Source organism: Phoca vitulina, unplaced genomic scaffold (genome assembly GCF_004348235.1).
Source record: "Phoca vitulina isolate PV1807 unplaced genomic scaffold, GSC_HSeal_1.0 scaffold53, whole genome shotgun sequence".
In the NCBI taxonomy this organism is placed as follows: Eukaryota; Metazoa; Chordata; class Mammalia; order Carnivora; family Phocidae; genus Phoca; species Phoca vitulina.
Genome location: NW_022589756.1, coordinates 7,906,544 through 7,932,817, shown reverse-complemented (window position 1 = coordinate 7,932,817; position 26,274 = coordinate 7,906,544). Strand labels below are relative to the sequence as shown.

The 26,274-nt window shown below is 46.2% G+C and overlaps 1 protein-coding gene across 1 annotated transcript in view; it reads left to right on the top strand.

Annotated features, from left to right (window-relative positions):
- The window catches only part of SCARA5 (scavenger receptor class A member 5), a 120,315-nt gene that overhangs the window by 27,618 nt on the left and 66,423 nt on the right, over positions 1–26,274 (top strand). The window contains exon 3 of the mRNA XM_032389111.1: positions 890–1,018. Coding sequence (XP_032245002.1) covers positions 890–1,018 — 129 coding nt within the window. The remainder of the gene's footprint in view (positions 1–889; positions 1,019–26,274) is intronic.

Genomic DNA, 26,274 nt, shown 5'->3' with positions numbered 1-26,274 from the left:
CAGCTGAACAATGACCAGGGGTCAGGGTACCCGCGCCCTCACCTAGGGTTTGCCACTAACATTTGGCATCCTTTATCTGTAAACTGAACGGGTTGGACTAAAAGATCCATGAGGTCCAGTAGGGCACTGATATTTTGCTGTTCCATATATGCCAGAAGCCGGTGAGCCTTGTTAGTTTCACAGAATGAAGTTACTATGTCTTCCTGTTAATCTAAACCTGTGGTTGCTAACTGGTGGTCAGATCTGGCATGTAAGTGTGTTTTGTTTACACTCCCTAGTGTTTTGTAAGTTTTTTGTCTTTTATTATTATTATTAGTTGTTGTCAACTTCTGTTGCTTCTGGCTTGTCTTGAAAATTCTGTCTCTGGCAACACCTGGCCCTCACTCCTACATCACAACCTCTTCCACAGTGGACATGTGCTGTTCGGTTCCCCAGGCCCACGTGGCCCACTTTGCTCATTTCCACCCCTTCCTGGCCACTGTAGAAGTTAAACTTTGCAACCCCTGTTTTAAATTTTCTCCATATTCTCTGGGTCCCATGGGACAATGATGCTTTGTAAAGGACACATATTCCAGCCTATTTGAGCGTTCTCTGTTGCTTGGATGGGCTCCAGAAGGGTGGGTTTGTTGGGCACGTGAGCTGTGGGCATGCCTGTCTGGCTTGTTTATGAATGCAGAAGGTGGGAGGAGAGCCAGAAGCTCAAAAGCTTGTCATGTTCTGGAAAGCTCCCCATTGTTACAGCTGCATTACAGATGTGCAGAAGGTGTATGAGAGGTTCCATGTGAACATCTCCATGCATCAGGAGAGATGAGACCAAAAGAAAAATAAAACCACCATGGGGTTTTCAAGTGTTTTATTTTCCCCTCCTCTTCTTACCCTTGTTGTCTAGGTCCATGCCACAAACGACGAGCAGGAGGCTGCTGCACTCAGCTGGGCTCCCTGTCAGCCCTGAAGCATGCTGTCCTTGGGCTCTACCTTCTGGTCTTCCTGATTCTTGTGGGCATCTTCATCTTAGCAGGTAAGGGCACCCTTTCCTCATCTGGCCTTCAAGGATGCATTTGGAGGTGTGTAGGGAGCAAGAGCAGATGGGAACCTGACAGCTGGAGCCTCTGCTCTTCATTTCCCCAGTCATAAGCCCAAACACTGCCCCTGTCACCATGGAAACCATGAAGGAGGAAGCTGGCTGGTCTTTCAGACCAGCACAACTCTAGGCAGCATTGCCCATTTCATGTGGGATGAGACGTTGGCAGGGGCTGTGTGATCTTGGGAAATCTTTGAGTCCAGGAGCAGAGACCTAGCTGCTCCCAGTGGCTTCTGATTTTTCCCACATCATTGTGTGACTTGGTACATCACACTGGCCCTCCCTGGAGCTCTGTGCTGTGGTTTGCACAGAGCAGGCTAAGCCCCCTTTCCTGGGGATGATGAAAATAGTCATGAGACATTTTGCTGCTGAGGCTAATCAGAGTCATAATAAACCTGCTGCCCTTTTGCAATTACTGAGGGTAAGATGGGTTTGCCCCAGTCTAGCTGGGTTCTTCTCCCCAGTTTCCATCTGCAAGACAGGCTGGTTAGATGCTGGAGTTGGGAGCACGTTCTCTGGCCAAGAAGATGCAGAGCTCATGGACTTAGAAAAGGATCAAATGGAGGACCCCCATGCTTTGAGCAGCCTAGCTCACCACTCAAAGGTTACTCCATTATGATATAGTTGGTGAAACAGATAGGACAGAGGTGTGGTGTATTCTCCTGACTCCCACCCAGAGGGAGAGGTGCACAATTCCCACCTTTCTCAATGGAGGTATGTAAGTGTTGACAAAGTAAAGCCAAGGGATCAGTTTATTTCAACCTCACCTGTCCTACATGAGTGCCTACTTTGCATCAGGTTCCATGCTAGGAGTGGAGACACAACTAAATAAGACGCACGGGCTTCTTTCAAGAAGCTTCCAGTTGGGAGACAAAGCAGAGGCACACAGATAGAGCCCTGTCCTAAGGTAGAATGTGATAGGGATGATGATGGTGACTGTATGTTGACACAACAAATGCTGTGGTGATCTAGAGGAGGCACACTCAGTGGAAGTGTGGATGTTGCACGGAGGGCGGTTGGTCAGAGCAAGGCTGCTAGCCAGGCTGAGATGACTTAGATGGTTGAGGGTGGGGTCCTTGAGTTAACTCTAGGACAGGGATCTGGAGGTTAAGCACTTGCAGATGACCCTTTGCTGAAAATCATGAGGCAGATGCCCAGGACCTCACTGGTCTTGTCTCACTTTCTGTCAAGTGAGCATAGTCATCACTCCTGTGGTGGGAGGTTCAATGCTGCCTTCACCTTCAGGGTTCTACACTCAGGGCAAAGGGCATCATTAGGGGTGGTGTCTGTCCCATCACCCATTGACCTGGGGGCGAGGGGGGTGGCCAACAGCAACAATGAGAGAAACTCATGATTCATCTCAAGGACCCAGGGATAATATCCAGCCAGAGGATGATTTGAACATGTTCTTGGGCTGCTCAGTGGGAGATTGGGATCTGGGTTTTGTGGTCTTGGCAGCCACAACCATAACAAATTTCCAGAATTTCTGGAAACTGTTTCAGCCCAGCAGGAAAGCTAGGCTATGGTACTACAATCTCTCTGCCGAATAGGAACTTTTAGGTGACAGAAGAGGGTCTTGAAGAGAGAGCCAGACAGATGAGGACCCTGAGGCAGGTCTCTGGATCCTGGAAGGCCTGGAAGAGCATCATCTCCTGGGAAGAGAAGACCTGCCAAAGAAGGAAGGTTCTCTTCTGGTGCCTGGAGGGTTGCCATATGGAAAAGAGCAGGCATGTTCTGTGTGGCCTCAGAGGGTAGAAGTAGACAAATGGGTGGATTTTGTAAGGAGACAGATTTCCATTCAAAACAGGAGAGTACCTAACAAGTAGTGTTGCCTGGCATGATGCAGAAAGAATTTTCTCCTGGCTTAGTCAACTTGGAGGTTGAATGGGATTTATGATGACATCCTGGAAGTTTCAGAAGAGTGGGTGGAACATGGTTTTCCAATCTAACCAAAATGTTGCCATGCTTCCTTAGCTGTTCTGTGTGGAAACCTGGGGAAGATATTGATCATTATGATCACCTTTGAGCCTGAAGTTTCTGGGTACCAGATTGCCTGGGTGGCATGACAGTTTGGGGTGGATTTAAACTAATCTGATGAAACAGAGCATCATAATTTATCTCTTGGCTCTGTGGCATGGCCACTCTCCCCTCCCTAGGTTCTTGTCTGGAAAATCGTGCTGGCCTCTGGGAGGGGTTTGATGAGGATGGCCAAAGAAAAATATAGTCACCAGCTGCCTCTCCCCTAGGGAGGGGACTTAGGGATGTGGTGGACAAGTCTGGGGTTCTTCAAGGAGCCCTTGCCTGACCTTAGGTAGGAAGTTTCTTCAGATTACCCTGATTGAAGACCTCCAGTGTTGCTCCTTTTGTGAAAATACCAAGACCATGGGGACATCCATGATTCAGTGTAAACCAGAGCTTGCCTGGCCTTCTGTCAGGAGTTCTGCTGTGGCTGCTTCCCCAGTCTTGGGCAGAACATGTTCTTCATTGCCCTGCTGAGGTCGCCTTGCACAAGACGTGCTAAGGACTGAATTGTGCCGTGCTCCCCCCCATTTATATGTTGAAGCCCTACCCTTCAATATGATGGTATTTGCAGGTGGGGCCTTTGGGAGGTTATTATGTCATGAGAGTGGGGCCCTCATGATGAGATTAGTGCCCTTAGGAGAGGGAGAGGGAAAGGAGAGAGAGAGAGAGAGAGATCTGCCATGTGAGGACACAGAGAAAAGGGGTCATCTACAAGCCAGGAAAACAGTCCTTACCAACAGCCAAATCGGCCCACACCTTGATCTTGGACTTCCCAGTCTCCACAACTGTGACCGATAAATGTCTGTTGTTTAAACCACCCAGTCTGTGGTATTTTTTTATAGTAGCCCAGACTGACTGAGACAGGAGGAGTTCTGTCTGAACCACTCTCAGACTTCAAACCTCCTTGTTGACACAGAGCTCATACGTCCTACAACTGGATGACAAAACCATCCACTGCAACCAAGTGCCATGTCTGAATAAATGATGGGTAAAAAACTACAGGGGGACAAATGCTCACTCTTACTGTGTTTCAATATTGCAAAATTATAATCTAACTACATAACAATATTACTCTTATAAAACCTCACATGAGACTTCTCTCAGTTCATCTCTTTGTCCAAGTATTTGAAATAAAAGGCAAATACTATACCTCGTGTATATGCGTCATCCTGGCTTCTCCTGTCTGATCCAACCATCTGGATTTAAATTATTTTCACCCAAACTGTTTTCTCAGTTGGGCTTTCTACCCACCATCTACCTATCCATTCCTGACCAGCATCCTCTTGGGAACTTTCCTGATATTCCCACAATATCACCAGGTTCTACGCACACAGCCTTCCAACATCTCTCAAGGAGGCTGCATCAGTCCCTTCTTTCCACCCCCAAATTCCTCTAAGACTTTCTATCTACTTCAACCCATTGCTTATTACCTGGACTGATGGTTCCATATTATGTTTTTGTTCTATTCCACGTTGAGTTTTGGACAGTATCGACCATCAGGCTTGAGTTCATGAACAAGAGAGTTGAGAATGGATGGTCATGGGTTATGAGGTCCTTGGTCCAGCACTTTAGGAAAGATGTGATGGAGTGAAAGTGTTAGAGGAGGGTCACTGTTACTCATGACTATTCTGGGACATGACTGTGGTGACAAAGGGTGGTCAGGAAGAACGTCTTCCACCTTTCTCCTGTCATGACACTACTAAGGAATTTGAATTCCTGCTATGAAGATGTAGTAGCAGAAAGGGGAAGTGCAAACATCTCAGTCTCTGATTTCTTGGAAAGCTGGAGTTTTATGGTGATGTAGACTACAGAACTGGAGCAGGGAGAGTTCCTGAAGAAATAGTTTAGGTTAGATATTGCAGGTTAAGATTTCAGCATATGAATTTGGGAGGATGAAAACATTCAGTCCATAGCATGCAAATAAAAAGAATCATGAGATGTGTTTCCTACTCTGGGAGGGTTTCAAAGCATGAGCACACATACACATTAGGACAGTATGATGTAGCTAATGCTATGTGCCAGAGTAGAGTCTGCTTATGCAAAGGAGGGTCTGACTCCCAAGAGCTGGAGTGGCCTCAGCCTGGGGAGAGCTGAATACCAAGTGATCCAAATGTCGTTTGAACTGAGCACCCCTTTTTTTGATCACCTCATTCCAAACAGGTCTGTCTTTGACTCTGCAATCAGAGAACAGTGTGCTCAGAGCCCATATCCATTTAGATGGCAGATTACTGATCTCATTATGCATCTCCAAATTAAGAGTGTGATGCCCTTAGACTTTATTGGGACCACCTGTTGGAAACAGTGCCACGAAATTTCCCCCTGTGCTTATTGTAGGGGTGCTGTTGAGGACATTGTTCAATCCATTACACAACATCAACGCATGCAGAAATTATCTTCTGTCTTAGTTGCAGAAAGAGGTATGCCTCGAGGAATTAGTTTGTTTTCACCTTAAGGAGACTGTGAATCTGAAAGTAATTAAAGTTGCTTTCAAGAGGTAGTTAATGCAGACTGAGAGTGAGCTGTCATCTCATTGCAAGATATATGAATTTGAAACTAATTAAAATGAAAACCTGGAGACAGATCTGTGGTCCACTTGCAGCTACTGTATAGACTTTCCAGAAAGCATTTTTCTGTTAGTTTCATTCCTACCTCCATTTAGCATCTCTCACCGGTTCTTCCTTTATCTTGTTGGCATCTACTATTTTCTTACTGTATTTTCTGTATCCTTGTAAACTGCCTTAATCCTTTTTGGAACAAGGAAGGGCTTTATGCACAATTTTTGAAAAAAAATTCTGCCTACTCCCTTCAATTCTGCAAATGCATGTTTTTAAATATGCAAATGAAAAGTGAATGAATGAATGAATGATGACAGAGACATGAAATCTTGGAGGGGATCTTAATTGTGGGGGGAAATAGGATTACTTCAGTTTTAGTCAAGTATCTAAATGGCATGGTAAATATGGAATCACCGCTCAAGGACATGTGACTGGTGGAAGAAGTAAGTGTCTAATTAGTTATATTATTACACATGCATGTTAGTATATACTGTGTTGGCATTATAGCATTTACGGAGAATAGTAAGACAGGCAGCATCACACAGTACCTTATACTGGGTAACAATGGACTTTGAAGCCAGCCTGGGTGCGTTTGAATCCCCTTTTCTCCATTACCAACTATGAGATGTTGACCAAGTTACTTGATCTTTCTTTACTTGAGTTTCGTCATCTGAAAATGGGGGAAATAAGTATGCCTGCCCCATTGGGTTGTTATGAGATTTAAATAAGTTAATATATCAAAAGCACTTTGAAAAGAGGCTCCTGGCACCCAGTAGGCATGCTAGAAAGAGTACTGTTGTTATTACAACAGGAGTACTACCCCCTACTATGAGTATTAATACTCATGGGTTTTTTTTCCTGGTTTTCTTTGCAGTCAATTAAGCTTGATAGTGGGAACTGAGAGTCAGAAAAAAACTTGGGTTTAGTCCCAGCTCGCCCATTAACACTGTAACCTAGGGAAAAATCATTGTCTGAACTTTAGTACACTCAGTTGTAAAGTGAGCAGGTTAAACTAGGTCAGTCTTTCCCAGACTTTTTGACCATGACCTATACTAATGTATTTTACATCGCAACTAGTTCACACATCCATCCATAACCCAACTAATCCTAAATGTGTGATGGATGCCGATGATTTTCTAATCTATTTTTTTTTTTATTATGTTACGTTAGTCACCATACAGTGCATCATTAGTTTTTGATGTAGTGTTCCATGATTCATTGTTTGTGTATAACACCCAGTGCTCCATGCAATACATGCCCTCCTTAATACCCATCACCAGGCTAACCCATCCCCCCATGCTCCTCCCCTCTGAAACCCTCAGTTTGTTTCCCAGAGTCCATAGTCTCTCATGGTTCGTCTCCCCCTCTGATTCCCGCCCCCTTCATTTTTCCCTTCCTTCTCCTAGTGTCCTCCATGCTATTCCTTATGTTCCACATATAAGTGAAACCATATGATAATTGTCTTTCTCTGCTTGACTTATTTCACTTAGCATAATCCCCTCCAGTTCCATCCATGTCGATGCAAATGGTGGGTATTCCTCCTTTCTGAAGGCTGAGTAATATTCCATTGTATATATGGGCCACGTCTTCTTTATCCATTCGTCTGTTGAAGGGCATCTCAGCTCCTTCCACAGTTTGACTATTGTGGACATTGCTGCTATGAACATTGGGGTGCATGTGCCCCTTCTTTTCAGTACATCTGTAGTATTCAAGCTATATTACAAAACTGTGATCACCAAGACAGCATGGTACTGGCACAAAAACAGACACATAGATCAATGGAACAGAATAGAGAGCCCAGATATGGACCCTCAACTCTATGGTCAACTAATCTTCGACAAAGCAGGAAAAAACATGCAATGGAAAAAAGACAGTCTCTTCAATAAATGGTGCTGGGAAAATTGGACAGCTATATACAGAAGAATGAAACTTGACCATTTTCTTACACCATACACAAAGATAAACTCTAAATGGATGAAAGACCTCGATGTGAGAGAGTAATCCATCAAAATCCTAGAGGAGAACATAGGCAGTAACCTCTTTGACATCGGCCACAGCAACTTCTTTCAAGACACGTCTCCCAAAGGCAAGGGAAACAAAAGCAAAAATGAACTTTTGGGACTTCATCAAGATAAAAAGCTTCTGCACAACAAAACAAAGAGGCAACTTACGGAATGGGAGAAGATATTTGCAAATGACACTACAGATAAAGGGCTGGTATCCAAGATCTATAGAGAACTTCTCAAACTCAACACCCAAAAAAACAAATAATCAAGTCAAAAAATGGGCAGAAGACATGAACAGACACTCTCCAAAGAAGATATATGAATGGCTAACAGACACCTAAAGAAATGTTCAACATCATTAGCCATCAGGGAAATTCAAGTCAAAACCACATTGAGATACCACCTTACACCAGTTAGAATGACCAAAATTGACAAGGCAAGGAACAACAAATGTGGAGAGGATGTGGAGAAAGGGGAACCCTCTTACACTGTTGGTGGGAATGCAAGTTGGTACAGCCACTTTGGAAAACAGTATGGAAGTTCCTCAAAAAGTTAAAAATAGAGCTACCCTATGACCCAGGAATTGCACTACTGGGTTTTTACCCCAAAGATACAGATGTAGTCTCTTCTATACTATTCATTTTTAAAAAAATATTCACAACCCATACGTTCATGTCATGATCCAAAAATGAGATACAAGCCATAGTCTGGAAAACAATGGGCTCCCTGTGTCTTTTAAACATTCTAAGTGAATAGCTACAGGATATAGGCTTTGAGGGGAAACTTCTGGGTTCACATCCGGCCTGTGCCACTGACTAGTTCTATAATCTTGGGGCAAAAAATTTAACCTCTCAAATCCTCAGTTTTCTCATCTATAAAATGGGATGACAGTGGTATACCTATCCCATAGGGTTGTTGTAAGGATTAAATTAATTTATACATGAAAACTCAGTGTCTGGCACATAAAAAGTACTCAGTAAATATTAGATATCATCATTATTATTGCTGCTATTTGACAATATTGTTATTACCATAATCATTAGACAGAGGAATTTTGCTGTCAGAACAGCAAAGGGTTAGAAGCCTGCTGGTTTAGACTGAGCACCCAGTGGTTTTGTCTATAAACAGAGAACTTGGTGTGCTTGGTGTGGTGGGAGGGCGTGCTCCCATAGCCCACACGTTTCTAATAAACCTGCAGGGGAAGCCTAGAGCTTCCTAGAGTCTGAGGGATCCTGGACTTGCCGTGACAGTGCAGGGCTCAGTATGCCAAAAAAACAGGATAGGGTTTCCAGCACTGCATCTCCTTGGGGAGGAGAGGGAGCAAGCCAGCTCCATGATGCTGTTCCCATCCGCAGCTCCCAGGAACTTAGCCTTGGAAGGGGTCTCAGAGGACATCCCGTACGACCTCCCTCCCTCCCAGGTCAAGAACCTCCTTCCTGACTTCCCAGACAGATGAGGTATTGCACTTCTACTGAAGAGCAGCCACAAGTAACAGAAACTCTTGCCCAATCCTCCTCGACTATTTCACGCATGCTGTTTCTAGCTCCTCTTGCAGGAACAGCTCATAACAAGGCTTTCTCCTCATCCTCATGTGTTCTTCAGTGAGTTGAAAAGAGGCTAAGCAAGCCTCATTCTTTCAACAGCGGCTCTTTAGATCTGGTTAGGAGACCTGTGTGCGTGTGTGTGCATGTGTGTGTGTGTGTGTGTGTGTGTGCCTGTCTTCACACTTGCCACATTATATTGAAATCATCGATTTATGTGCCTGCTCCCCTTTGTAGTCCCAAACAAAGCTCCTTCGTGAGAAGGTACTGTGTCGTGTTCGTCTTCGTGCTCCCGGTGCCTGACATCATGCTCTATGCATAGTAGATACTCAGCTAATGTTTGGCCTCAATGTAATGGCCATCCTCCCTCTCCCATCCCCACCCAACAAGCTCCAGGTTTTCGTGGAAAACAAAATTAGACACAGTACTGTTGGTGTGGTCTGGCCAGGGCAGGGTGTGCTGGGCCGTGGCTAACTTTGATCTGGACACTGCACGTATGCTAATGTAGCCTAAATTTGCACGAGCATTCCTCACGGTGACTCATAGTAATACACGACACCACATCCAAATGATGGGATACTATGCAGCCGTTAATCATCATGGCCGTTAACCAACCCCAGATCTCTTTCAAAAGAAATATTGCCTAGTGGGGGCCCCTCCATCCCATGTCAGTTCAACTGGCTTTTTTGTTGGTTTTGTTGTTGCCTTAACTTAAATGCAGATCTTGTTAGTAATCCCAATTAAATGTCATCACACTGGGTTCTGCCAAGTATTGCAGCCTGTTGGATCAGTTTGAATCTGGATTTGGACATCTGTCATTTAGCTTTCCCTTTCAGGCTTGTGTCATCAGTCACATCGAGCCAGTATCCATAGCCTGCCACCACATGTACAGGATATGACCAAGGACACACCAGCCCATGCATTTTATTGTCCCGTGAGGTGGGATCACCTCAAAGACCCCCCCCCCACACACACCAGCCTTTTTCCTTCAACCTAGACCCCACTCACCTGAGACACTACCTTTCCCCCTGCATTCCACCTTGGCTGTGTGAACCTTCCCAGGCCATCAGTGCTTCCCCAGTGGAAGGGACACCAGCCTCACCCTACCTCCAGGTGAGTGGGAGGGAAAAAGAGGAAGAGAATTTGACATCCTGACTTCTCCACAAAAGATTCCATGACCCAGGATGAAGAACCTATCATACCTCTCCTACTTACGTGGATGCCTCTGACCACCTGTAAGTTGAGAGAAGTGGGCATGAGGGAAAGTCCCCTGCAAATTTGACATTATGCTCTCTGGGTCTCCAGTCAAACGGTTACAAAATAAGGTAGGACAGTTCAGAGGACCTATCTCAGCTACATCTCCCTGGAATCCTTCCTCTAAATCTGGCTATTGCCTGTTTTTTGCCAATAAAGTTTTATTGGCACACAGCTGTGCTCATTCATTTATGTATTGTCTATGGCTGCTTTCACGCTGCAGCAACAGAGATGGGTAGTTTAAACAGAGACCATATAGCCTAATAAGCTGAAAATAGTTACTCCCTGGCCCTTTACAGAAAAAGTTTGCCAACCTGCCTTTAGGTTTATACTGACCACTAAGTAGCCCTTTAATCTTTCACCTCTGAATTGTGCTTTATGGTTTTCAAGAATTTTTGCATATGACATGTCATCTAATTCTCCTAACAATTGAAGGAATCCAGAAAAGAGTTCATAGTGTATCACTGAAGAAACTGAGCCTCAGAGGAGTTGCGCGTGCTGGCTCATGGTCCCATAGCTGGGGAGTGGAGCCTGGACCTCAGATGATAGGATTGTGTGAAGTCAGCACTTCTCTTACCCTCGTCTCCTGCCGGAGGCATTATCTATGGTCCAGTGGCAAAGCATCTGGGCACTGAAGTCGGCCTCCCCACTTACTGTGTGCCCTTGGGCAAGTTATTCAAACTACCTGAGCCTTAGTGTCCTCATCTGTAAAGCAGAAGTGATAACACTCCCCACTTTTAGGTGTCATGATGAGGATGAAATGAGTTCATCCATGGAAACTACTTATAATAGCCCATGGCCTGTAGTAGTAACAAACACTCATCAGTGTTTGTTAGGTGATTATAATAGAATATAACTCCCTCCAACTGTACCATAATCCAGCCTGCATTTCGTTATGCTGTACAGGAAACATCAAGAGAGACTTGTCAACGGCTTGGATTTCTGTCCAAGGAGCCAGGATTGGAGGAAATTTTAGAGGCACTGGGAATGCAGCACCCAGATTTTGATAAGAAAATGAACTTTCTTATTTAAGCAAAACTAGATGGGAATGGGTTTGAGTTAGTCTTTTCTTCCTTCTGCCGCTTACATTTCCCTCTTCATGGCTCAACCTTTGTACTTTCAAAACCTGCCTTTCCATCTGCCTTGTGGCTCTATCTTCTGCTGGCATGGGCCAGAACTATCAAGTAGATGTTGTCACTAACTGATGGCTTTGAGTTTGGACTGGGAAGAAAGCCTAGCAACTCACAAGCTCTTGTTCTCCACCCTGTTGGAGGGAAGATATAAACTCTCAGCATTTCTGTTAGGATCTTGTAGGCAAATTGCATCTTCTGCCCCTACCCAGGGGCGTAGAGCCCTCTTGCATCAAATCCAAAACAGCAAGCATTTGTTGAGTGCCAGCAATGTGCCTGGCACCGAGGCACAGAGAGATATGGAGAGAAATAAAGAAGGGTCCCTGACATAAAGATCTTACCAACCGGAAAAGCAGATGTGAAAAACTAAAAACAAACAACCCTATAAAACATGGTGCAGTTCAAAAAACAGATGGTTTAGAACGAGGCAAACCTAAATTCAGATACCAGCTTGATCACTTATGAGTTGTGATCTGCAGAAATGATTTAATACTCATTAAAAAAAAACCATTAAAATGGGGACAATAGCGATCGCTAGCCAGTATTTATGACGATTCACTGAGCTAACACATAAAGTGCCTTGCACAATGCCTAGCTTATGCCAGGGGCTCAATAAATGTTTCCCTATAAATCTCAAAAAAGAGTTACTAACATATTCAGAGAAGTTCTGATTTAATTCAGGGAAGCAATCCATTGGTCTCCTATGACGCTCTGCTCCCACCTGCTTTACCTCTAAATCTTGGAGTAACTAGGAGCTCAGTCCTTGGTCTTCTTCCCTTCTTTCATTGAGCTCTCTTGCTGGTGTCCTTCATCAAATTCCATCATATTTCATCTCTGTCCTCACCACTGACTTTTGCCCCAAATCCCAGACTAATATGTTCAACCACCTACTTGTGCCGTTCCCGCTTGGTTATTTAATAAGCATCTCAAACTCAACATGTGAACAGAACTCTTGTTTTTCCCTCCCAAAATTGTTTCTCCCCGATTCTTCTCCATCTCTGTAAATGACACCATGATCTACCCAGTTGTATTAACCAAACACCAAGTTATCCTTCTAGATTTCTCTCACCTGCCTCCCATGTTCACCCTATCAGCAAACCCTGATGGACCCCATCATCTCTCACCTGGACCCTTCCAATTGCCTCCCAATTGTGGAGAGTTACCAAATAAAAATACAGGATGCCCTGATAAATTTGAATTTCAGATAAATGATCAATAATTTTACAGGCCCAGGAGGAAGGATAGCAAAGCAGAGAGCTTCTCACATAACCAGCCAGTCTCAAATCTGTGGGGACATTGGTGGTGGTGGGTGATGGCCCTCCCTGTCTCTCTCTGGTTCCAGGAGAGGCTGGTGGTGGCCCATTGCTATGGCCTCTAGATAGATGGTGTGTTTGGTCTTCTTAGAATAATGTCCAGCTTCCACTCATGCCCTCCATTTCTGAGAAGTCCCTATCAGAGATGGGAAGCCTGCCTTCTTGGCCCCAACTACCCTTCCAGCTGGCAGCCCCATGTGGTCTGATGGCTGCCAGGCATCCCTGGGCTCCTGCCCTTCCCTTTGCATCTTTGCAAGAGCCCCACATTCCCTGAGATCCTTTTTTAGAGCAATCCAAGGGATACTGGGGTGGGTGGGTGGGAAGCCCCTTCCTGCAGTCCCATCCCACAGCCTCCCCTCCTTGGGAAATCCCAGAAGAAAGGCAGGCCCAGGCTCCATTCCAGCTCAGGGGTCATGGGTGGTCTCTCCCAATGGTCTCTCGCCATGCTTCTCTCTAACGAGAGCACGGGTCTGAGCTCAGCTGTCATCTAGTAAGGCAACCTGGAGCTAGCCCCACCTTGTCCCAGAGATCCCCATCTCTAAGAGGGGTCTTTGGATCCCCCCTTCCCCACTTAGCACCTGCACGAACATGGGGAGGGCAGTGAAGGTGTCCCAAGTGACTCCTAGGACGCAATGGTGCCAGTTCCCAGGAAGGGAAACAGGGGATTCACACAAAGCCACCCTGAGTCAACTTGGGAGGGGTTTCTTCTGCACTGGGCTTTGTTTCTCCTTGTTGTTGTCAACAGTGAGAAGGCCAGTTGTCCTCTGTGAAACATTTCAGCATATGATCTGCCAGAGTTTTGGAAAAACTGCATCTTTCCGGGAGGAGTCTGAGGAAAGGCATCTCTTATTTACCCATTAACACTTGTCCCCTGACCGTTAGCTGGGGCCATTGAGCACAAATAAACAAGCAGATTGCCTTCAGGAAGTCAATGTCCTTTCAGGATCTATAAAAGCAGTTTATATCCTTTGGCTCAGAAATCCTACTCCACTGGCCTGAAGGAAATGATTACAATGAAAGAAAATGATGTGTATATAAAACTCTTAGTAACGTTATTCATGATCACTCAAAACTGGAAATAACCTAGATGTCCAACTTTAGCGGGTTATTTAACTAAATTATGACAAAACAACACAAAGGAATATTACATAGCCATTCCAAATGCTAACTAATAAGCAACATGGGAGAGTGTTTATGAAATAATGTTAGGAGAAAACAGACTGCCCTAGTGCCTGTGCATCCTCGGAGTGCAGTGTGCAAGCAGATATGCGTGCAGAAGGAGGGAGGGGGGACTGGGAGGAATGGAGACCACTGTGGTGGCGTGAGAGGCTTTATTGGTACACATTCTCTTTCAATTTCCTCAGATGTTGGTGTTTTAATAAAGCCACCCTTTTAAAAAGCCACAGGAATCCTTCTGGAACCCTGAGAACATGGCACCTAACATAGTTTTGGCTGTCCTGGAGCCAGCAGCCTACTCTCAGGTGGGGCCGGCGGGTCTATTCCTTACTTACTCCCCACATGTGTGCGTGTACTGCCCCTACTTGGGTGTGGAGGGCTGCCAACAGAGGCTCCCTCGAATCTGTGACCAGAGGACACTCCTACCACAAATGGAGAGGCTGGGCAAGTGTCCCAGGGGCACGCAGGAAGGGAGAGGCCGAATGACAAAGGAAACCAGGGCTGGGAAGGATTAGTCCTGGCCTCAACTTTGTAGAAGAGAACAAGGCGGGGGTGGGGAAGTGTCATGCTCAGCATTCCCCTTGCCTCTGTGGCTGATGGGGACTTGCATCCCAGGCTCCAGAGGCCCCCAGACTCCTGATCCTCTGGGAGGCTCTGTCTTCCCCGGCACCCTCCTCAAGGGTCCCAGCTGTCATCTCCACCAGACACATGCTTTCTGGAGCCTCCCTTGGTTCTTGAAATGCAGTGCTTGGTGAACTTCTAAGAACTTCTACCTTCCTTGGGGGTGAAGTCATTCTCCCAGGGTAATGGGAATAAAGTCAAATGCTCCAAGTTTCTCTTTAAACTGGTTTTCTTTTTCTCTCTTCCTTTCCTTTTGCCTTTAGCTCCCTGGCTCCAGCTTTAATAAGGTATAATTGACCAATAAAAATTATATATATTTCAGGTGTACGATGTGATGTTTTGTTTACATAGACATTATGAAATGATCACCACAATCAAGCTAATCACCCTAACCATCACCTTGCATAATTAGAATTTTTGTGCATTTGGTGAGAAAACGTCAGATCTACCCTCTTCGTAAATTTCAACTGTACGCTACATATTGTTAACTCTAGTCACCATGCCGTATATTAGCTCTCCAGAGCTTATTCATTCTGTGTAGTTGCACCTTTGTACCCTTTGACCAACATCTCCCCACTCGAAGCCCCTGGGAGTCACCACTCTGCTCTCTGTTTTTATGAGTTTGAGTTTTTTAGCTTCCACATATAAGTGAGACCCTACAGTTTGTCTTCCTGTGTCTGACTTACATCAGTCAGCATCATGTCCTCCAGGTTCATCCATGTTGTCGCAAATGGCAGGATCTCCTTCTTTTTTATGACTGAACAATATTCCATTGTATGTCTGTACCACATCTTCTTTATCCCTTCATCTGTCCACAGACACAGGTTGTTTCCATGTCTTGGCTATTGTGAATAATGCTTCAATGAATATGGGGCTGCAGATACCTATCTCTCCAAGTTCCTGATTTTATTTCCTCTGGGTATGTGCCCGGAAGTGGGACTATTGGCCCAGAAAGTAGTTCTTTTTTAAAATTTTTTTTGAGGAACCTCCCTAAGTTGTTTTCCGTAGAGGCTGCACCAGTTGGCATTCCTATTAGCTGTGCACAGGGCAGACTGTTTTTTCTGACTACCCGCCCCCAACATGCCCACCTCCTTCCATGTTAGGAGTGCACCTCAGTGCTGTGACCTGTGTCTCCTAATATGTACCTGCTTTCACAGCTTCTGCCAGCTCGAGTGTGTTCTGAGGACTTCAAGTCCCTAATTCTTTCCATACAGGCAACTGCCTTCTCAAGAGCTCCCTTTGAAGTACTCCTGGGCACCTCCAATTCAACATGCCCAAACCCAAACTCAAGTCCATTTTATGGATATATTATCATTTCTTTAACCAAATCCCTGTTGTTGGATGCTAAAGTTTCCAACTCAGCATGAGGGCTGGGACACAACAGTTGGTTAATGAAGATGTTGTTCTGTGGCTGGCTGCATTCGGGAGGGTGCAGGATTGCCCTTTTTAGCCCAGGGTCCCATGGCCCACCGGGTCCCCACTGTGTGGAAAGAGTAAAGGGCTCCTGCAGCATGTCACCCATGCCCCTTCACTCTGGACTTTGGGGCCACTCAAAGAGTCCCTTTCCTGACCCTTGCCAGGGCCTCCCTGTTGCTTTGACTACGGGGCTGCATGCACCCCTCCCCCTAGGTCTTTCAGATCGCTCCTCTTGGCAAACCACTCCACCATCCCACCCCCTCCCATCCGATTGCTTCTTCATAGCCTTTGGGCCTGGTTAACATCTTTGGGCCATTTGGTTTCCCTCCGGATTAGGCTGCAGAAAGAGGGAACAAGATCGTATTAGTTACCTTGAGCTACTATAATAAAATCTCACAAACCGGGCAGCCTGAACAACAGAAACTTATTTTCTCACAGTCAGGAGGATGGAAGTCCAAGATGAAGATGGTGGCAGGTTTGCTTTTCCCCTGAGGCCTCTCTCCTTGGCTTACAGACCATGACCTTCTCACTATGTCCTCACATGACCTTTTCTCTGCGCATGCATCCCTGGTGTCTTTCTCTCTCTCTCTCTCTCATAAGGCCACAGTCCTGTTGGATTAGGACCCCACCTTTATGACCTCATTTAACTTTAATTAATTCCTCAAAGGCCCTATCCACAAATACAGTGGGGATTAGGGCTTCAACATATAATTTGGGTGGTGGTGGAGGGAGGTACAAAATTCAGTCCATAACAAGGATGAAAAAAAAATCCTTCACTAGTTCTACTTCAGGGGTCAGATATCTGTGTGCATCAGACCTTATTCTGCAAAAGTGGGCACCCGCCTGAGGGCTCAGGGGCCAAGGTCAGCAGTGCTTTGCTGGGTCTGCAGCCCATGCCCTTAGGTGGTGGCGGCAAAGGCAGAAAGAGAGTCACTGTTCACCACCTTTCCAAGGGCTTGGTCTTTACAAACTGGTATCCCTACCTAGACCCTCATATTCAAACTTGGGTTGATCAGAAAATGACTGTCCACACGTATTAATTTCTTAGGGCTGTCATAACAAAGTACCCCAAACTGGGTGGCTTAGAACAATAGAAATTTATTTTCTCATGGTTCTGGAGATAAGAAGTCCCAAATCAAGGTATAAGTGGCCATATTTCCTCTGGACACCCTAGGGGAGAATACTTCTTTATCTCTTCTAGCTTCTGGTGGTTGTCAGCAGCCTTTCTTGGCCTGTAGATGCATCTTTATAATCTGTGCCTCTGTCCTCACATGGCTTTCTCCCTGTGTGTCTGTATCTCTATATCCAAATTCCCTTCTTCTTGTAAGGACACCGGTCGTATTAGATTTAGGGCCCACCCTAATCCAGTATGACCTTAACTGGATTACATCTGCAAAGACCCTCTTTCCAAAGGCCACCCCCAGGTTCTGGGTGGACATGAATTGGGGGGGGCAGCACTATTCAATCCAGTACTCCAAGGAATGAAAGTACACTTTTCCTGGTGAAAAGCTTTGAAAGCAAGAAAGCATTTAGGACTTGCCCTTCTCCCGCACAATCTCAAGGGACCTCCCTGTTTTGTATTCTTTTATGATATGGTCAGTCAGGTGCGGCAAGAGAAGGCAAAAGAGAGGCTCAGGAAAACAGAGTTTATGGTACACACAAGTCTTAAGGACACAGTGCAGGGCCACAGGGGGAAGCAGCAGGGTGGTCAGGAGGTAGAAGACAGGAGCGAGAGGAGGAGTTAGGCCGTGGCCTTCACTGGGGTTTCTGCAGGTAATGAAAGATGAACAGCAGTTCAGGACTGGCTGGTTTGAACAACTTTGGTGGCTCTGGGCTATCTGGGTGGTCTCCAATTGCTTGGACCTGGACCTGCAGATGCTTAGGAAAGAGGAAAATTGCCTCCTGGGGTGCACCAAGCCCCACAGAAGAAGTGTGGCTCTGGATTGGTTAGTTTGCATAGCAAAAGCACGCTCCTGCTGGGGCCCTTTGCTATCCCTAAGAACTGGGTAGCCCAGAAAGATGCAGTCTCTCCCCTGCCAGGAAGGTGTTTTAAGATGTTAAAATACTAGAATATAGACAAGAAAATTTAAAATTTGTCCAAGACCCTCTCTCTCATGGGAAAGAGGAAGGGCTTGGCTCCCTTGGTCCCCTGGCTCCTATAAACTAATGCAGTCTTCTGGGCATCTGGCAGGCTGTGTGCCCACATTCTAGATGGGACTTCATCTTCTGCCTTCCCTTATGGCCATGGGAATATCAGTGGCTGCACAGGGCGGACAGGGCCCCTCTGGTCCCCACTGGTGGTCCAGCCTCTGGCCCTTCGTTCCAGCACTGCCACTGGCTCTGTGACCTCAGGCAGGAGGCCTTCCTCTGGGAGCCTCAGGACCTGATCATTTGGCACATCGATGATCACCAGTTGTTGACCTCTGACAAAGCCCATTTTTACTTTGGGGTGCTTTAGAGGTTATGCAGGGACTCCAGGTTGACAATTTCTGAGCTGGACTTTTTTTTTTTTTTTTTAAAGCAATTTTTTTTTTTTTTAAGATTTTATTTATTTGCGAGAGAGAGAATGAGAGACAGAGAGCATGAGAGGGGGGAGGGTCAGAGGGAGAAGCAGACTCCCTGCTGAGCAGGGAGCCCGATGTGGGACTCGATCCCGGGACTCCAGGATCATGACCTGAGCCGAAGGCAGTCGCTTAACCAACTGAGCCACCCAGGCGCCCTGAGCTGGACTTTTGAAGTCCCATCAGCTGTGAAATTCTAGGTCCTAGGAAGTATCCTTGGTACCTGATCCTGCAGCGTTCCCCTTTTGCATGCATTTAGCACGTTTTTAATCTTGGTCTTATACAAAGGCCGGTGGTTTCTATATCTGACTCTCCATGAAACCATGACCTCCATGAGCACGGGGACCATATTTGAATACCTTTGTATCATCCACACTAGCCTAAATTTTGGAATTACACAGACTTGGGGTCCCAATCCCATCCTGTTCCATTTTTACTCTGTGACTTTGGGCAAATTACTGAAGCTCTTTGAGTTGCAGTTTGCTCATCTGTAAAGTGGGGATCTTCATGCCATCCTCTGAGGAATATGGTGGCCCTTGAATGAGACAGTGGATTCAAGCACTACCATTCCTCTTGGAAAGGAATCCCAGTACGCTCATTCTTGGTGGGAAATACATAATAAAGCGGCTTAGTCCATGCTAACCTATTTTTTTCTCATGGAGCTGAGCACTCAACTAGGCTTTTTATAACAGATCTCAATGGGATTGATTGAATAAATGCGTAGATGGTATCTGTTCACGTATATTTGAGGGAAAAAAAGTCAGCATTAAGGCTCCTGATGATGGACAAGGTTAGTGCTGCCTTGAGACCCAGGCAAATGGACTGGAGCCCCTACCCCTTCCCCATACTTTAGAGGTCTCAGTCTCTCAGCTGGCCACATCCAATCCCACAAGGCGAGGAGGAGTCCTCGGGACTAAGAGAACATGCCCTTCCGGAGCCTGAGACCCCCCTTCTTCTGGGCCATGCTCCGGGGACCTGGCACTGTGGAATTTGCTGTCCTGCAGGCCCAGCTGTCTTCCAGGGCACTGGATCACCCTGCTGAGGGCCAATCACGTCGCTGGCCAGAGGGTGGCAAAGCGGGAGCTATTTGCGGTGTCAGGGGCAGGGGGACGGGACTTGGATGTGCAGCCATGCCTGGTGTCCCCAAGCATGGGCGTAAGGCCCACCGTGGTACCGGACTGCACAGGGGATGGGAGGGAGCCTGGACCGGGTTCCGGGTAGGCATACGTGTTTCTGGCACCTCTGAAGTTTGGCTCTTGTCGAAGCAGAGACATGGGTCATTTAATGGCAATGAATGTGTTTGGTGTCACTGCCTCAGGCTTGGGGGCGCGGGCCTCCACTTGGCAGTGGCAGTTGTGCTAAGCCCTCCCCCTGCTGCAAGGACTCAGCTCAGAGGCAGCCAGTGGGCGGCGCTGCTTGGCCCAAGTCTCACCGCGGGGGAGCTGGATGATGGTGTGCTGCTAGGGACCCGTTTAGAGCTTCCTCACTGGTTAGTTTGCACATCAAAAGCCTGCTCCCCACACCAGCCCAGAGGCAGCCCGCTCTCCTTCCTGCGTGGCACCAGCTCACTCCAGCCCCAGGACTTCCGGCAGCTTCCTTCCTGTGGCTGAGACAGCGGCCCCTTTAGCATCCCACCCCTCTGCAGCTCCCACCTCCTCTGCGGGAGCCACACCCGTGTTCACCACCCTGTCCTCGCCCAGGCCGCCAGCAGGGGAGGATGCAGACCCAAAACACTGTCTGTCAGGCAGGGGCTTTTCCCATCTGGCTCGCGTTGCTGGGAGTATAGCAGTTTCCACAGGGAAAAGTTCTTTTAATGGGATGCGGTCGAGGCAGAAGGAGGTCAGCTGGGGGTGAATCATGTACAACAGCTAATCTGCACTCTTCTTCCCTCCCTCCCACTCTGAGTTCTCATGCGGGCCCAGGGCCTGATTCCTCAGCCAGCCTGTGTGCAGTCCCCAAGGCCTCTGCCTTCCCACAGGTGGCAGCTACGTCCCCCACCCCCCACTGCCACCAAATTATCACAGTAGTGTTATATTTCACATTCATTATGTCACTCGATTTTCACATAATACTGTGAGCTAGATACAGTGAACCCCATTTACAGGTGAGAAGATTGAGGCTCAAAGAGCCTGAGAGTCCTCACAGGTGAACAGGTGTTCATTAAATGTAAATGGCACCGGAAGCTAGGGGCTCAGCCTCTGGTTTCCTAGTCAAGAGCTCATGCCATGAACCCCCACTGCCCCTGCCTGGTTTCCCCCCGCCCCCCCCCCCCCCGCCCCGAGGGAATGCAGATCAGCTTGAAAGCAGAGCTCTGGGCCAGGCAGGAAGGGCTCTGCTCCCCCGTGATCAAAACAGGCCTGGTCTTCTGAAGTTCCCAGTGCCAGCCTCCACACCACATGGCCTCAGGGCAAGAAGTACAGAGGGAAACTGAGGCACCTGGTCCTGAGGGACGAGAAGGGTGATTTCCCACAAAGAAGGCTAGTTCTGAGCCAGTTCTCTTGTTCCACCCATGTGTACTGATTCCCACAGCCTGGCCATGTGGCTTTTTATGATGTCGGCCTCCATGGTGCATATCATCCAAACAGATCGACAGAAAGGGCTGTGGTACCACATTGCACATTATGAAGTCGAGAATGGATTTTTAAATTTCCTTGATAAAACTGGAGGTTATGGAGAAGTTCCCATTCCTTTCTGCAGCCCAATGCTTTCGATTTAACGAGGCATTTGGGGCCGGAATTTTTTTTTTTTTCTCTTCCTCTCTGTCTTGGAAATTGTCCCACAGCTGGAACCGCGAGCTCTCAGCTGTTTGTTTTTCTTACTTGGAGAGGGACTTGGGAACGTTACCCACCAAACCCCATAGGAATGGGCAGTTTGAAGAGCATTCAAGCCCCTGACACAGAAAGCCCAAACACATGAGCCCGAGGCTGCGCTCTTCCTCCTGGTGGCCGAAGGGCTGGCTGGCAGTCCTGATGTCCCCAAAGAGCAGGGCCAGTTCCAGACCCCTCCACCTGACATTTGATGGCCGAGAAGGTGGGGGAAGGGAAAGAAGATTCCAGCCCCCGGGCCTCAGGCCAGGTCCTGAAACTCCAGTTGTGAAAGCAGAGCAGGGCTGCCCGGAGTGGCTCTCAGTGGGCCCATTTATCATGCGGCCTTGGGTGGGACCCGGCAGAGCCTGAGTAAGCTTGCCCAGAGTGCTTGCCTGCCGGGACCCAGCCAGACTCTTCCCCAAGTCCCACCCTCACCCTAGGGCGTCCCCAGCCCTAGCCCCAGGCTTAGTCCATCTTCCTGGCCCCACCCCACCCCAGCTCCTCTCTTTAGTTCCCCTTTAGAATTTTTTTTTTTTTTTTATTGTGGTGAGATAGGCCTGAAACTTACCATCTTAACCACTTTTAAATGTATAGTTAAGTGGTGGTTAAGTGCGTTCACGCTGCGGAACTGTCATCCCCATCCATCTCCAGAGCGCATTTCATCCTCCCAAACGGAAAGTCTGTATTTTTTAAACCCTGATTTCCCATTCCTCCCTGCCGCCCTTCCCACTCCTGGCAACCACCATTCCATTTTATGTCTCTGTGAATTTGACTACTCCTGGTACCTCATGTGAGTGGAATCATACAGTATTTTTCCTTTTGTGACTGGCTTCTTGCACTTAGCATAGTTAATGTCTTCAAGGCTCATCCATGGTGCGGCCTGTGACAGGGCTTTCCTTCCTTTTTAGGGCTGAGTAATATTCCTTTGTGTATGGACCACATTTTGTTTATTCATTCATTCATCCATCAATGGGTTGGTTCAACTGCTGGGGTTGCTTCCGCCCTTCGGCTATTGTGAATAATGCTGCTGTGAACACGGGTGTGCAAATACCTGTTAGAATCCCTGCTTTCTATTCATTTGGGTGTATACTTGGAAGTGGCCTTGCTTACCCTTCGGATTTTTAAATCAGCTTGCCCTTGAACTTCCAACGGGACATCCTGACCACCTGAGACCTCTGTTTCCTGGGAGAGACAGAAGAGGTTGAGAGAGAATAGAGAAGAGAGCAATGCACTCAGGGGATAATGAACTCCCATCATCCCACAGCTCTCACAGGACTATGTCACCAAAACAGGAACGGGGCAGGGTTGTTGTTGGAAATGCAGAGTCCCACAGCCCACCTGTTCCTGAATCAGAATCTCCAAGCTGTAATCTTCAAGTTACTTGTGTGCTTTTCTGATTTGTCGCAAGTTTTAGAGCCACTGCCTGAAAACTGGACGTTCCCCTCACTGGGATGAAGATGGCAAAAAGGACCTCGTTAGAGTCTCTGGTCCTGGGGGGTGTGAGCAATGGCCACTCCAGCCCATCCAGCCTCCTGGGTATCAGATCCTTGGATATAGCTGGGTTAGCCCTGTCTGTATTATAGTCTGTTTTAGCCTGCTGGGGCTACCATCACAAAATACCACAGACCGGGTGTCTTAAACAATAGAAATGGAATTTTTCACACAGTTTTAGAGACTGAGAGTCCAAGATCAGGGTGCTGGCATGATTGATTTCCTCTGAGGCCTTCCTGCTTGGTATGCAGGCGGCCAATCTTTTGCTGCCTCTCTGCGCGGCATGTGCCTGCCATCTTTTCCTCTTCTTATGAGAACACCAGTCATATTGGATTAGGGCCAACCCTAATGACTTCATTGTAATTTAATCACCCCCTTAAAGACCTTATCTCCAAATATTGTTAACATGATAAGGTATTGAGGGTTGGGACTTCAATATACAAATTTTTTTTTTGCCAAGGGAGGACACACTTTAGCCCATAACACAATCCTTTCCTCCTTCATTCCTTTCTTGACTATTTTAAATTCTTTATATTGCTCAACAAAGCAATACCATCAGGAAATAGAGTAAAAATTACTCAGAATTCCACTGCTCTAAAAAATCAATTATTTTCAACAATCCCAGTTTTCTTTTTCTTTCTTTTTTTTTTTTAGACAGAGAGAGGGAGAGCGTGCGTGCACATACCTGCGTGCAGGGGTGGGGGAGAGGAGGGGGAGGGGCAGAGGAAGAAAGAGAGAATCTTAAGCAGGCGCCACACCCAGCACAGAGCCAGCCGTATGGGGGGCTTGATCTCAAGACCCTGACAGGATCTTGACCTGAGCTGAAATCAAGAGTCAGATGCTCAACTAACTGAGCCACCCAGGCGCCCCTGCAATCCCAGTTTTCTTTTAATCCTCTGTGTGTGTGTGTGCGTGCGTGCGTGCGCGCGCGCCTCCTTGCTCAATATTATAGCATATGCATTTCCCACACTGTTGCATAATAAACCTCATAGCTGTCATTTGCGGGGCTTCATCAAAGTCCATCTAACTGATATACCCACGATTTAATTATTCTTGAATTGTTCATTCATGATTTTTCCATTGTTCACTTCTGAAATAAAAGGGCGATGAGTTTCTTTGTGCTATATAGTGTTTCCCTTCTTTTGGATTATTTCCTTAGGGTAAACTCCCAAGGGTGAGATTATGTTCACAAAGGATGTGAACATTTTTATGGCTCTTGATACATCTTGCCAAATTGCTTTCCAAAAGCATTTTACACTGTCATCAACGATGTATAAAAGTACTAGTTTTCACCGTACCCTTGCCAGCATGATGTAGCACTGTACCATTATTTTTAGAGAGATTTCATTCGTTTTATTTTATATCTCTTTGATAACTAATGATCTCGTAAAGTTTTTCATATATTTGATTATTCATTATATCATCTCTTAAGGGAACTGTCTCTTTAAGCCCTTTGCCTGCTCACCTATGTGGGGCCAAAACAGATAGTTAATAAGTATCTACCACCTGTTCACTACCACTGGGTGCTGTGGGTGACCAAGGAAGTATAAGGCCTAGTTCTTACCTTCCGGAAGCCTACAATCAATGATCACATCTTATTTAGTTATTGCTGATTTCTTAGTAGCCGATCCACTGCTTTGCACGTTGTGCTCAATAAATTTTGTTGAATGTAGTTCAATCCCGGATAACATGTTTATGTTCTTTGCGGTTCACAGAGATCCGCATTCAATTCAAAGGAATGCAGAACCAGAATCCAAAATGAGTCTGAGGCCCAGGAAGCTAGCTAGCCCAGACCTGAGAATCTGATATGGATGGGCATGAGATTCTGTGCTACAGTGCTTGATAGCAGTTTTTAAAGCAAGGTTTAGGGTTTGAGGTTGGCAGTATGAGTAAATGTATGATGTGGCTGCTCACCAAAAGCGATTGCAGTCGAACTTATATTAATAGAGGTATAGTATGGAGAATAAGGGAGGTGATAGTCCTGTTGCGCCCAATGTAATTTAGACAACTCCACAACTCCTCAGTGTTTGTCTTTCTTTTTTCCATTTTTTTAAATTTTGAAAACATTTTAAACCTACAGAGAAGTTCAAAACATAATAAGCACTCATATACCCTTCATCTTGGTCCATCAACCGTTACCACTTCGCTACATTTCCCCCTCTCTCCCTCTCTCTCTCTCCCTCTCTCTAAGTCCCCCCCATATTGTTATTACTATTTTTATTGTTGTGGAACCGTTTGAAAGTAAATTGCAAGCTTCACCCCTAAATACTTTAGTATTTACTTCCAAGAGCAAGGGAATTCTCTTATATCACCCCTTATAGTTGTTAAATTCAGAAATTCAACTTTGGTACAATTACAAACATATAGTCCACAATTAACTTTCTTCAATTGCTCCAGTGATGTCCTCCATAGCGTTTTTTTTTTTTTTTTTACCCTGACGCAGGATCTGATCCAGTATCAGGCATTTAGTTGTATCACGTCTCTTTGGTCTTCTTTTATCTAGAATGGCTCCTAGCCTTTCATTGTTTCTCATGACGTTGATATTTTTGAAGAACATAGGTCACCTGCTAGCTATAATATTCCTCACTTTGAGTGCATCTGATTATTTCCCTGTGATTAGATAGAGGGTAAACATTCTTGGTGGAAATACTTCATAAATCCTGCTCAGCGCATCACATAAGGGGGCATATTGCATCATTTTTTTCCCTTTATTGGTAACGTTAAACATAATCACTTGGTTAAGGTCTTTATCTACTGTAAAGGTATCTTTATTCCATTTCTAATTAAGAAGTGATCTTTGGGAGACACTTTGATATTGTGCAGATACCAACCATCTTTTTTTCACTCAATGATTTTAGCATCCATTGATAATGCTTTCCTGACTCTGCTATTACAAAGCTGGTCTTAAGGTGAGGTTTTTTTCTGACCATCCTCAGTGTTTTTTCTAACCATCCTCTGGGCACTACAGTTATAGATGGATGTAGACTGTGGAGTGCTGGAATTGGCTCTAACTGTATGCATCTTTTCCCAACTCCATATTTAGTGAGGTCACGCCGGGAGCTTGAAATCGGCCATAGTGGGAGTATTTACACCTCAGAAATTGGCAAGCGCTACAAAGTGGGATTTTTGTTGTTCCCCTGGAGGACTAGCTGTTAAACCTTTACCATGGGATGCAGACAAGCTGAAACACATTAAAAAAATGACTTTGTTAGTGGAGGGACTAGAAACCTTAAGGAAAGGAGATCTGTCTTCAAATATTTAAATGACTGTCTTGTGGCGGATCCTCCCTAGTTGGTAGTT